Here is a 14,005-nt window from a genome sequence, read left to right as displayed (position 1 = left end):
CCATATCCAGAGGGGTTAAAAAAAAAAAAAAAAATAAAGTGGAGACAGCTCTGTGCGAGGTGTTGGGCATATGGGAAAGCAGCAAATTCTTCTGATTCACGTGACTAGAAAAAAAGGCTTGTCTACTTGCTAATAGTTAATGAAACAAGGACTACATTTGGTCAGTGACATTTTTCACACAGAAAGCTTTCAAACTAGCATGCTTCTTGTGAGAATGAGCCTTAAATAATTCAAACTTCTAATAGGTACCGATAATTCCATCTAATTTGGAGTTGCTGTAATACAGTCCTGCAGTAAATGATCATTTGTGATCAACTGTAGATAGAAGAATAGGATGGAGTTAGTGCAGGTGGTGACTGTGCTTTAGTACGTTTGTTTTGACAAGGGGTGAAAATATCAAACACGATAACGTGCATTATTCTTATTTTTATTCTACATTTTTTCCTTTATCCATTGTTTACATGTGAATCTAACAGATATTTTATGATGGTCCATTTGGGAAGAAAGGATTTTGGAAGGTCATTTTGAGCTACAGTCTGGACAGTAATTGGGAAAAAAATGTTTTTTCTTTCAGAATAAAATAACTATGCTACAATAGTGTTTTACCCAATATTTAAACTTATAAGCGGGGATACTTCTCTTATTTCATCAAGAGTAAGCTATATAGAGGTATTCAGGCACTAACCTCATGTTGACTTAAATGGGAAATAAGCATCAAAGTCCCTGTTTGTGTTTGTACCTTAAACTGCTTGTTACAGCTGTTAAACCTCAAAGTATTATTTTTTTCATCAGTTCCCAGGTTGAGAGTTTTTACGGGGACAAAAAAAAAAAAAACACTTCTCTGCCCACAATTCAGTTCAAAGACTAAATGTAAAAAGAATAATAATAGGAGTGATAGAAAATATTTATTAACCTTTTTTTAATTGGTGAAACGACTCAGGGAACTCAAATTGTATCTAAAAATTGTCAGAGATTTAGCATTTTAGAATCTCTTCTACAAACCCATTTTAGTTAATGAATGATCTCAATACATCAAAATTGCTAATATATCCAGCAAATTGTTTCCTTTGGTGATCAACATTAGAAGTCCTATTTCCAGTCTAATCTGCTTTCTCATTTTGAGTGGATACTTCATAACTTCAGTTATTTCTTGTGGTCATTGTCTTGGGTAGCTTCTACCAGGTTTAGCTGACCATTTCCTGAGAGAGATCTTACTGTTAACAAAAAGATGATTTAAGGTATTATCTGGTACCCTGGTCTGTAAGTTCTTTGATATTATAACTATATGAGGCTTTTTCCAAACCGTATTTTGAAGATGGAGTCAAAATATATGTAAAGAAATATATTCATTTTAAGATTTGACTAATGTTGTGAAGATACAAATCATTTCTTTTACTACCTATAAACTGTTTCAGCACACTGAAGAAAAAGCTATGCTAATTTATATAGCTTTGACATTTTATAATTTTCATGATTTTTAGATAAAGGATTTTATATTTAAAACTTTAATAGTCTAGTCTGAGTTCATTTATCTTTAATTTTTGAAACGGGTAGAGTAATTCATAACAGTAATTTTATTCCTGTAATGTAATATTCACTTCAGTTCATTTGTGCATTAAAATTCCTTTAAGACCGTTATTAATGATTTATATAATGAAATGTCATATTAATCACAGAAGTTTTCACATTTTATTATTCTCTTCCATGTTAATACTATCTTTATGATCTCTATTAATGTTTTATATCCTCTAATTTCAATTATAAATCAAGAACATTTTCATGTTTTTGTTGGTATTTGCTTTTCAGGGGTGCCACCTTTAAAATTTTATGACTTTTTCCCCTACATATGCAGTATAAAACATCTTTATTCATATAAAGGTAGTTAATTATGTCTTTGTTTATAGTAAACTTTCATTGACAAACTTATAGTTATAATATTTCTTTTCAAGCTCAGAGACTAGAACGTCTGCGGAAAGAGAGACAAAATCAAATAAAATGCAAAAATGTTCAGTGGAAAGACAGAAATACTTCTTACTCAGGTAAAAAGAAAAGATCTATTTTCTTACTGCTTTTATTTCTGCTTTTGATGGCTACAGTGTTTTCAGTTTGTAATTTTCACTTAAGCTTTCAAAGCACAGAGGAAATACTAATTATGGTGTTTGCCTTCCATTCCCCAGTTATGTGTTTCCCATAGTTTATTGCTTGGGGGGGTGGTGTGCCATGGGCATCTCATTTGTTTTCAGCTATGACTAGGGCATTCCAAATTATTAATAAAGGCAAAGTAAAGAAAAAAATGTTTAAAACCTAGTTTGTTGGTCTGAACTAATTCGAGTGGCTGTTTTATTTTTTGCTATATAAGGTATTAATACAGTGTTTATGTATTCTGTTATCTTGTAGCATCATTATCTTCTAAGGCTTCTATTGTCTCAATGAGCAAGAAATGGAGACAGTAAAGCTCTTAGTGTTATAGTGAGGCATGTAAAGAACAGGACATGTCTTTGCTCTATGGGTAGGTGACTGGCAAGTGTCCGCATTCAAAATGCGGGATGATTATCTCCATCTAAGTTATGGCTTTCTAGCTATTTCCAGTGACATTTGGTGTACCAGATGTGATGAAGAATTTTGTAGGGTTTACTTTTGTATAATATTTTTGTGGTTACTTTTCTAGATAAGGGGGAAATCTTAAGAAATAATGTCTATATATGATCTACTTAAATGAAAGCATAATAAATGCTGCCTTAGCTTATCTAGCCTTTCCTTGGAAAAACTATTACCACTGATTTCTCAAAAAATATGCTATTCCTTTTTAGTATTGTTATTATTACATAATTAAGTATTTCTGACTGGATGTTCTACATAGTTTGAATTATAATATATGAAATGAAAAATCTGTCTCAATTCTCATTTTATAGCTCAAGCTAGTATCTATTCCTGTTGTATTTGACACATATTCAAACCTTTGTATGGTCTGTCATGCCTACTTCTTTCAAAATTTGTGTATATCTTAATGAGGTCCCTGTGTAATCTTCTTTTTTTTTGCCTAAATCCTTGTATCTTCCTGGCTGTCATTTGCAGAACCTTCTCCAGCTCTATAATATCTTTTTATAGAGGAGTGAACAAAGCTGCTCACATGAGCAACATGGTTGCACTAATCCTTAGCACAGTGTTCAGCTATGTTTGATACCTCTGTTAATGCATTCTAAAATGTTTTTGCCTTTCTACTTTTGTAAGTAGTGTTGTAGGTTTTAAAGTTTAATCTACCATAACCTCCAACTCTCTTTGCTCAATATTTTATAGCATTTGACCAATGATGATGCAATTCTCTTTTTCGTCTTTATCCTTAACTATATACTGCTTGATATTTCTTTGCACTGAATTGCACTCAGACTCCAGTTTCCTGCTGTGTCTATGCTGTTTGTGTTGTCTTATTCATGTGGGCTCCACCATGACATTTAGTTCCTTTATGTGCTGCTCTGAAGATAGACATAATCTGTCAACCAGCAGTAATGGAGGTGTCCCCCTCTCTAAGAATGTGCTGGGGTTGCAGGCAAATAGATCAGTCCCTCCCTGTTGCAGATCGAATTTAAATAAAAAATAAGTTACATAAAAACTCCAGGCACTCAATATCTCTCTTTATTGGCAGAGCTGATTTTCCTTCTCTGCTTAGTCACTGAGATTCTGCATGTTTCTCACTTACTTGCATGAAGAACAACACAGGAGGAAGAGGCCAGGAAAAAGAGGAGCCCTAGAGGATATCCACTCTGTCTTCCTCTTTGTCAAGTGTGTCTGTGTATGAGACTTTGTCTGTTCTGTTCCTTGACTTTGCCATTATTGGAAAATATGCATGAAAGCAATAACAACAGAGATAGCTGTTCTCATATGGGGGGAATTTGGCTGCCCTCTTCTGACTGCGTTTATCTGAGCTTTAGACAAAGTCGAGCCTATGGTTGGTACCATGCAAACTAAAAGGATGCTGGAAAGTTGTTGTTTTGTTCTGTGTCAAAGAGTCTGATGACACCGCCTGCAGAGATCACTTGTCAGAGAGATGCCTTACTGTAGAGAGAAACCCTTACAAGCATTTCTGCTGGCCAGCAGTTGGATACGTAGTCACAATTGGAGGCATCTGGCAATTGAGTATTTCTTGTGATTCCCATTTTTAATCACTATGGACAGAAATAAAAGTACACTAACCAGGATAAAGGGAAGTAAGAGACAAGTAATTTTGTTTATGGTAATGAGAGAAAAAAAAAAAAATATTTTCTACTTATCATCTCTTTGCCCACTGTCATGAGCCAAGCTGTTTGCTTTGTCAGGAATGAGTTTGAAGGATAAGGTGGTAGTAGTGTATGGACTTGAAAAGGAAAATCTCCCTGCATTTGGAGTTGGTTAGGGGATTAACAAATATAAAGGTGCTTCAGGGGTAGTTGACTGACTGGAAGTGTAACACAGTGGAGGTCTAGGGTTTTTTTGTTCTGCTGTGCCACCAATTCACATCACCTTTCTGTGCATCAGTTCTTTTTCAGTAAAATGAGAAGAACGTTTCAGCTTCATGCAGTGTAGAGATCAAATTATGTTAATAAAGCAGTCTGTGGTCCGATAAACCAAATACGGATATACATGCAAAAGGTTACTCCTTTTTATAAAATACTAGGTATTTTTAGATGAAAGCAAGAAATAAGGCATTGTATTTACATCTGTCATGGTTTAACCCCAGCCGGCAGCTAAGCACCATGCAGCCGGTCACTCAGTGTTTGTGTGTGTGTGTGTGTCCCTGTCCCCAGTGGAATGGGAAGACAATCAAAAAAAAAAGTAAAACTCGTGGGCTGAGATAAAGACAGTCGAATAGGACAAAAAGGAAAAAAAAATAATAAAGTTGACAATAAAATAATTAAAATATACAAAACAAGTGATGCACAATGCAATTGCCCACCACTCACTGACCGATGCCCAGTTAGTTCCTGAGCAGCAATTCCCCCCCCAGGCCAACTCCCCCCCAGTTTATATTCTGGGCATGACGTCACATGGTATGGAATATCCCTTTGGCCAGTTTGGGTCAGCTGTCTTGGCTGTGTCCCCTCCCAACATCTTGTGCTCCTCCAGCCTTCTTTCTCGCTGGGCAGGAGAAGCTGAAAAAATCCTTGACTTAGTCTAAATGCTACTTAGCAACAACTGAAAACATCAGTGTGTTATCAACATTCTTCTCATACTGAATCCAAACCATAACACTACACCAGCTACTAGAAAGAAAATTAACTCTATCCCAGCCAAAACCAGGACATCTTACTTTCATTCATTTCAGAGCACATAAAATGTAAATTAACAATATATTGAGGGAATCTTTCAAAAGCCTTGCATTCAGCCCATATAGAATAGCTCACATAGCTAACAAAATTAGAAACGCTGAAAAGTACATGTAGCATAGACTAATGGCCAAACTTAGCTTTAATTACAGAATTAAAAATCATGCAGTTAAACCTAGTTTAATGTCAAAATGAGCTGGGTTTTTTTCCCCTGAAATTTGAGAATTTTAATATTTTTTTCAATGTTTTTAATTGGAACTCTCACAGCCTGACTCTATTAGGAATTATTTGAGAAAATACTCAATGGAAGATGGTAGTTCTTCAGAAATCCCATCTACCTTCTAACTTTTTGCACAAATCTTTAGGAGGTTTTGGGTTCCTCTTCCTAAATGAGTTGAATTTTTTGAAATTATGAAGCTTTGTGGAAAAGGAAAACTGTATCTCAGCCAGCTGAATTTACAATCTTATAGAATGTATTGTTATTTAAACTCTTCAGTCATGTGAGATATTTGGCTTGAGTAAAATCTATACAAAACTCAAAGCAAAACAGATGTCACACTGATGAATTCAGAAGAATTCTTGAGACCCTCTTTTTGCATATCCCAACAAGAAAACAATAAGCAAATCACCTTAACATTTCCTTAGAGACAAAACTTGAAGAGAAAAGACTTGCTTTTTCACATGAACCAATAAAACCAATAAAATTATATTGGATTCCAAGGTACAGAGTATTTGCCAAATGCCCAAGAAATACTGGTTAAGGGTAATACTCTAGCATAATTGCATAATTATAATTGAGACTTTTTTTTTTTAAAAAGCAGAGATAAGATTGTTAAAAAAACAGAATACCTAATGGACTTTAAGTTGCCACATTTAAAAAGGATTTAATCAAGCTTTTTTGGTTAATCACAGCCTCTCACAAGACTGTTGGGTATCTCCTAGTGCCAGTATTTAGCACTTTTGCCAACTGTCTGAATTTTCAGGCAATCTGCTGATAAAAATAAACTGAGCTTTTGACTAGTTATAATTTGACAAGTTTTAATTTCACATTTTAAGAAATTAACCAGCTCCCTGCAGATCAAGTCCCAAGTCATTGTGCCTTAGGAGCGGTTTCATTTCTCTGGAGGAGCAACATGTAAATCTTTGAGATATGAGAGAATCCAAATGTAGGAACGCAGAGCAGAGTCAGTCTAGGAGAGCTGGTGTTGGTTCTCAGGTAGTGATTGATGCAGTTTGGGGGTATTTGGTTCCTAGAGCAGATGTGGAAAAAACTTGTCCAGATTCAGTCACAGTTTCTTGCAGATGAGACCCATTGGTACTAATATGCTGAAACACCCTGGGCTCTGTCCTGATTTTGTAGTGTCCTTATAAGAAGCCTTAATATTTTTTTTAATTTTTTTTTTTAAAGTATGCCTGTACCTTTTGAGTTAAACTGTTGCTGGAAAATCAGCTATGCAATTTCTTCATATAAAAAAAAGCTGCTTGTCAGAGACTTTTATGAACCTTCACAGACCACACAAAGGACTCACTAACTCTTAGCACCCTTGTTTCTTAGAAAGTTGTTTTTATTGTCCGGACTGTCTGTCTGGAATGGTGTTTTCAGGTTTGACTTTTTTTTTGAGAGGAGACCATATCCAGTCTACCATGAGAAGTAAAATCCGAAGAAATTATTCTTTTGGATCAGAGGTAGTCCCAAGCCTACTGCTGCCAGCATAGTGACATTATAGTATAGTAATGGGATATTATAATATTGTTCTGTAATATAGCATAATATCGTGTGTTACAAGCTCAGTTTGAAATGCTTTTGCATGGCTTATTGTAGATGTATCAACAGTTCTTCTGCACAGCATTTACTGTTCATTCAGAAAAAAGTAGGCAAGCAGAAAGACCAGGAATGCATAATTCTCTCTTTGAATCTTGATTTTTATCTTGAGTCAAGTGGATCTTGTAGTGATCAGTTCCATTCTCTGTATGGGAAAAATTAACCTTTTCCTCAGCCTAAACAGTAGCATCATTCACACAACAGTTCTTACGGTTTCATATCTTTGGGCTATGAAAGAGTAATGGTAGATTCTGCCCTGCTAAAGCATTTGTTGTTTTATATATTCGATTTTGTTCTCCCTCTTATAATGTTATCTTTCTGTGGTAAACAGTAGCCTCTGTATGTCTCCTAGTAAAACTACTCTAATCTCTTTTCTGATCTACAGCAGAGGAGCTGAGCTCACTATTTGAAAAAAAGAATTTCAGAGTAAAATCTCCATGTTCTGGGAAGCAGTCAATACTCTCTGTGCGACTTGAACAGTGTCCGCTGCAGCTGAATAACCCTTTCAATGAGTACTCAAAATTTGATGGCAAGGTAAGTGGACCAGATGTTTTTCTCTCATATCCAGGAGGTCCCTGACCTGAAGATGATAGGCCTTAGGCAGTTCTTGTGTCCGTTTACTTGTTCAAGCTTTAATTAGACTTTATAGTAGGCCATCAGTTATTTTAAAGTGGTTATGTAGAAACATGCTTCTCTTAGTATTAAATATAATGGTTCCAGGTTTGGTAGAACCATTTCCCCCTTTTTGATTACAAAATTATGTCCTTACTATTAGGTGTACCTTACCTTGCTGTTTTCTTCTCCAGCAGGTTAGTTAGGTAAATGTTTAGTGTGGCAGTCCTAGGACATCTCTCTACGGAGTGGATGGTGAGACCCTTTGTATAAATGATTGGTTATTTGGCATTTAAAAAAAAAAAATCTATTCTCTTTAGCCACGTCACAGCACTTGCTGAATATTCCATGATTAATGCTGTCTTTATCCTCAAAATGCTCCAAGGAGAGTGGGAAAAGCCACTTTCTGTTTTGAGGGTGGAAAACTGAAGCATCAAGATATCAATATCTGGGGCAAAAAAGTACTAAATAATGTAGTTCTGCGCAAGTACTCATTTATGTAATACACAGAGGAGGTTCGCTATAAACCTGGTAGGTCAATTTCATTCCTTGACTACATTGATTTCAAGAGCTTACATTTGATATTACTCAGAATTGAGGATAACTGTCTTTCCTTGTGTGCAGTTAAGTTACTCTGTATTGTCAAATATTTTTCTCTGTCACAAGCTCTAGAAACTGAAACATAAACATTGGTGTGATGGATCAGTGTCATATTGTTCCAAAACAATTATAAATACTGCACAGATCTGTTTTCTGCTGGATTTGTTTGTGGAATCTCCTGTGGGAGTATGAAGTTTGAGCTTCATTAGCATTGTGATGGAAGAATTTCATATACTGTTAAGTATTCTTGAAGTGGAAAGTCAGATATGTAATTCCACTAGCATATCTACAAGTATTTAGAATATTTGTGAAATAGTAACTTTTAGACTATGAAGTCCATGTAGTGAAAGCTGCCTCTATTGTTATTTTATACATTTTATACAATTATATATTATATAGTATGTAGTAATTCGTACTAACTCAGTTTGTCAAAATTTCTGGCCTCATTAATGATAGCAGTACTTTAATGCTGACAATGCTAAGATGCCTTTTTTCTGAACTCAAAGCTTGCTGTTGTTCTGTCATGAAATTTCAGTTTGGCAAACATTTAAACGTCCTTCCAACAGTCATGCATAGAGGAAGTAAAACTAAAATACTTCTTTATTAAGACAAATTTATTGTAACTCAGCGGTGTCCCAGACTTGTTGTTTTAATATTTGAGCATGCTTTGGGCTACCTTCTAGAATTTTTCTCAGAAATATGAGGTACTTAAGCATGTTTCCTTCCCACTTTGATAATCCAAACTACTTTTTACTGTATTAATAGGAATTATAGTTGACTGTAATTAACATCTTAATTTTCATATACATTGCTGATAGATTTAGCAGGTTTTTGGTCCATTTGAAGGCAATCGTACTATACTTATTTAGTTTGAGCTATTAATGAAATACCTCGATGTTACTCAATTGTGATTTGTAGAGCATGATATGAATCGACTCAATTGTGATCTAGAAATCAAAATACCTTTTTAACTCTCCAAAATAATTGAATTGGCATTTTGTTAGAGTATAATCTCACTATGTTAATTTTAAACAGCATCATTTATATTACTCTGGTAAGTTTGTCAATAGTATGCTTATAAAATTTATTCTCTATACTTCCATATGTATTGTCTGTTTTTAAATACTTACTTGACCATCTGAGATATAGAAGAAACATTGTAGTTCAGGAGTGAGTTATTTTACTTCAGTTTTGTTGTATTTTCAGGCAGTAATGTAAAATCAAAACCTATCTAGCTTTTAAAAATTATTTTTAATGAAATATCACAGGTCTCATTTTTATTGATAATAGATGAGCAGTATTTTTCACATAAATACAATTCTTTCAGGGAATAGTGCATGACTTATTTACATAATTAACAGAGCCACATATCTCTTGGGGAAATGGTATGTAATTGGGGAGAGGCAGGGGGGGATGAGGAGGGGCTAGGGGCCTAATTAAACATGTCTTAAAAAAACCCTACTTAATTATGTATTTACTCAAGGGATCACAATGTCTCTAAAATCTTTAAGGTTATAACTAGGCCTTTGGTTTATATATGAGTTTTGTAACACAGATTTCAGCTTGTTGAATAACACCGGTTTTGTGGTTTGCTGGGAAAGCATGAGGAAAGCTCTTTACTTGCTGTATCTAAGCTCTTTGTTCATGTGTGTGCTCATCTTAACTGCATTCTGAATGGTTTTAACTTACCACTGATTCAGCTCCCTAACTGACCTGGAATCGAATAAACCCATTCTCTCTTCAGGGTCCTTCCTGCCCTCTCCTTCCAACATTTGATGTATTAAGATAATCAGTTAAAAATAAGAAAACATTGCATGCTGTAATATCAACCAAGCCAATTTATTAAAATGCTTACATCTTGCAGGTGTTTTCTGCCAGATTTAGTGTCTTTTTCATAAGCACTTCTGCAATTTTATGAAATAATAAAATTTTAAAGCAGTCTAATTTCTTCTTGTTCTGATCAGTTCATTAATTATCAAAATAGTAGAGAATATGGCTTGTGAAATGCAACTACAGTGGAAGCATTCTAATCAGCTCAAGAATTCAGGTGATTCTTGCCCCACAACTGCACAGGACAGATCTGTGGCTTTCATGTACATTGTAAAACTTAGGCTCTTAAGACAATAACTACTCTTGGCTGTATCTTCAGTTTTTTCCTTAAAATAGTTAAAGTAAACATAACCCCTGCATCCGTTTGCATGGTGTGTAAATCATGTGGGTTGTACATCTTGGTTAATAAATCTTGAAAACTCTTGCTAAGAATATTGTATGAAAAGAAGCCTTTAGTTATTTATAATTACTTCAATTGTCATTTATATAGAAAATTACTTGAAGGCTCAAGAAATCAGTGGCCAAATTGATTTCCTTTATCTGCATGCAAATTAAATTATCATCCCTTTTATAGATAAGTTCATGTATATTTCTGTTTACAGAATTTGGAAAATCAAATTTTGATGGCTTATTGTTCCAACTTGCCAACTTTTGATAAGGTTGAGAAAATAAGACTGACTGTAAGACAGATTTGAAAGTAATAGCCAGGTTCCACAAATGAAACACGAGTATTGTTAATGACTCAGTGACACAACTGTGAGATTCACAACATTCAGTTTACCTATACATTACCTGCTTGCTTTCATTAATTGTTTTAAAAGCATGTGTTACCTTTCCATTCTACAGAAATTAAGAATATTTCTTTTCAAACCACAAGTGTAACTTGCATGAGTTGCTGGAAAGTGTCGCGATGAGTTTTCCCTGAGATATTAATCTTAAAGGATACTGATTTAGTGCAGTGTTAGTGTCAAGGCTATTCAACTGCATGGCCATTCCCACTAGTAAGAAAAATGTTACGAAGACGTATTTAGTTACTGGAATAGAGGAAAATCATGCTAGAATCAAATGTTCAGCTTTGTAGGAACCATGTACTGAATGAGTAACTCCTGCTAAGGCCTCTGTTTACAGTTGCCCTTGAAGTCATTGCTGAAGCCAGTCCATACCCATTTGTGTTCCAAGTCTCTGCTACCTTTAAGAAATTTTAATGACTAAAATATCTTGTCAATTCAATTTTTGAGATGCCTGCCACCAAATGGCTGCTCCTACATCCCCAGAAGAATGTCAGCAAACACAGAAGTGTTACAGGACAGTCAAAAAAGGGATGCAAAATAGTCAAAGAAGAAAGTTGGAAAACCACAATCAAAATGTAAGGAAGGGATCATTCAGCTCTAGAATAAACTTGAGTTATGAGGCCAAAAACTTTTCCTACATGCAGACTAGAGTTTTCTCAAGATATTTTTATTTCTATTTTCATGACTACTAGTTGAAAATGAAGATTTAAGAAAGTCTAGTTTTTCTGACATTATAGGGGGTTTGTGAGTTTACTTGACTCCTGGTGATAATTTAAATAAAAATATGTCAACATGATTTTTGGCTGGACAGATGCTAAAAATCCTACTGGGGGGAGTGGTACCTCTGTATAGTGTTACAAGGTTTCTTGTGGCTAATTTTGGTAATGGGTTAAAAACCAACAATTTCTCTTGTAGCAACTGTTTTAAAAATGATGCTGTAGAAAGCATGGGGGAAGGGATAATTCATGAGGGCTAATTGCTTGGCTGTTAATTTTCATAAGTGTTGATAGAAGCAGTTCCTTAAATTAAACTTTGTTTAAAATGTATCAGGGGAAATATTCCACAATGTCGGGCCTGAAGTGAAAATTAATATGAATGCTGTGGCAATTAACACGTACTGGTTAATAGCTTTTAGCAGCATTTTGGGATGATAGTCCTTAAATACATTTTTGCATGCTGCTCTTGTTTCAGTCTTGTTTGACTGTATGTCTGGATAATCATGAACAAATGTTTTCCACAATCTCCAGTATTAAATAGCTTTACTCAAAGAAAGTAGATAAAGAACTTAAGAAAGAAGTGATACTGCTGTAATTAATATGGAAAATGTCTAAAATAATTAATCCAGGATTAAAATCTCAGTGTGAAAAAATGAATGCATTTTTTTATTTAAATGTTTTGCCCCTAAGCTGAGCAGAACGATCTTCATCTGAATCCTAAATAAGTTTGTGTAGGGTTTTTTTAAAGCATGTGCTTATTCTGCCCATTTTAGTGGTTTACATACTACCTGCACTCTACTAAAATAGTTGAAATAAAGATGTTTATAGTGTTATCATTTATGCAATACAACATGTGTGTTACCATATATGTTACATAAAAATGCAGGGTCAGTATTTATGCTGGGAAGCCTCCTGCTGTCGTGGTACCGAGAGCCAACGCGCCGACAAAGCCGTGCCGAGCTCCTCCTGCCGCCCCTTGCTCCATGCTCTCGCCTGGCACGGACCGACCTGGCCGCGGGAGAAAGATGTTTCTGTTTTGCCGAAACGGAAACAATCCTTTCCCTTGGCTTTCGTTTGCATTTCATTTGTACTTCTTTTTGCTGGAGAGCCGCCTCTGCGGGAGATGCTTGGGCTCACCCGAGGGCAGGAGGAGCAGGATCTGCCCGGTGTGGCTGGCGTAGGGCAGCTCCGCTTCAGCCCTTCGGCCGTGGGTGCTGCGCCTGTCCCTGCCCTTGCGGCCCGCACCGGCGTTTTGGCATGGCCAGCGTGCCTTCTGCGCAGCCGGCGTGCGGCGGAGGACGATGTACGAAAGCAGGGATGCCAGGGGAACGAACAGCCTCGGAACAGGTGCTTAGAAACGCAGGCTGCCGCTTCTTGCTCAGCCCGCTTCAAAATCGGCACTGCAGTTCTTCAGACACCTAAAATAAGTGCCAGAAACATGTAATGGTATCATGTTTTCCCTTTGGTGTCTGGCAAGTCCCTGTAGAAGTTCTCACCCAGTCAGGAGAACTTGGGAGAGAACTCTTCTGTAACACTGAGAATCTCTCGGCGTTTGTGATGCGCGTTGCTAATGACATCGGGTTTCATAACTCTTATGTGTAGCATCCCATGCTCTGCTGTACAGAGGGTGATTCCAGTAACGCTTTTGTTAAGTTGAAGATTCTTAACTGAAAGATTACCACTTTCTAAAATAAATTTTCTTTCATAATATGTGATTAACATGAGTCGTGCTGATAGCTGAGTTGTATTTAAATAAAACACCCCTATATTAAGAATGCCTGGTTTATTCTTTACTGTGTGGAAGCTGTAATGATTTTGATGCCTAATCAGCGCACTTAACTGTTTCCTCTGCCCCTGCAGATTTGGTGGGCTTTGCTGGGTAGAGAGAAGCCCTGCACAGAGGGACCAGTTAAACGCTGTAACGGAGGTTAGAGCACAAGAGTCCTTCCGTTTCCATACAGTGATTAAAATATATTAAGCTTGACTGTTGCTTAATTTAAAATGCTTCAGAATGTGTTTTATTTCATACAGAAAAGCCATTTACAGTGAGATAAGGAAGCAGGTTGTGATGGCGGCTGAACACTTATTTTAAGTAACTGGAAGCGCAGACAGAAAACTGTTACAAATTCTGCGGTGGGAACAGTCACTTGAAGAATCCGCTTTGCGTAGGTGCAGCAGGGGATGGCTGTGCGTGTACGGCACTGTCTGCCGTGGGATGTTCTCACACGCATGTGGTGGCTCTGGTACCTTGCAGGAACAATGCAGAAATACTGTAGCCACCCTTCTAGCCTGAACTGTAGCCTGGGGTAGCAGATAAGAAGGCTGAATGTCAGT

General features: G+C 36.2%; 1 protein-coding gene across 3 annotated transcripts in view; it reads left to right on the top strand.

Moving 5' to 3' along the window:
- The window catches only part of MAPKAP1 (MAPK associated protein 1), a 108,556-nt gene that overhangs the window by 13,835 nt on the left and 80,716 nt on the right, over window positions 1-14,005 (top strand). For all 3 annotated transcript variants that reach the window (XM_075054797.1, XM_075054796.1, XM_075054798.1), the window contains 2 exons: window positions 1,950-2,039; window positions 7,508-7,656. In XM_075054797.1, coding sequence (XP_074910898.1) covers window positions 1,950-2,039; window positions 7,508-7,656 — 239 coding nt within the window. The remainder of the gene's footprint in view (window positions 1-1,949; window positions 2,040-7,507; window positions 7,657-14,005) is intronic.

This window comes from Buteo buteo, chromosome 23 (assembly GCF_964188355.1).
Source record: "Buteo buteo chromosome 23, bButBut1.hap1.1, whole genome shotgun sequence".
Lineage (NCBI taxonomy): Eukaryota > Metazoa > Chordata > Aves > Accipitriformes > Accipitridae > Buteo > Buteo buteo.
This window is presented reverse-complemented; position numbering and strand designations above follow the sequence as displayed.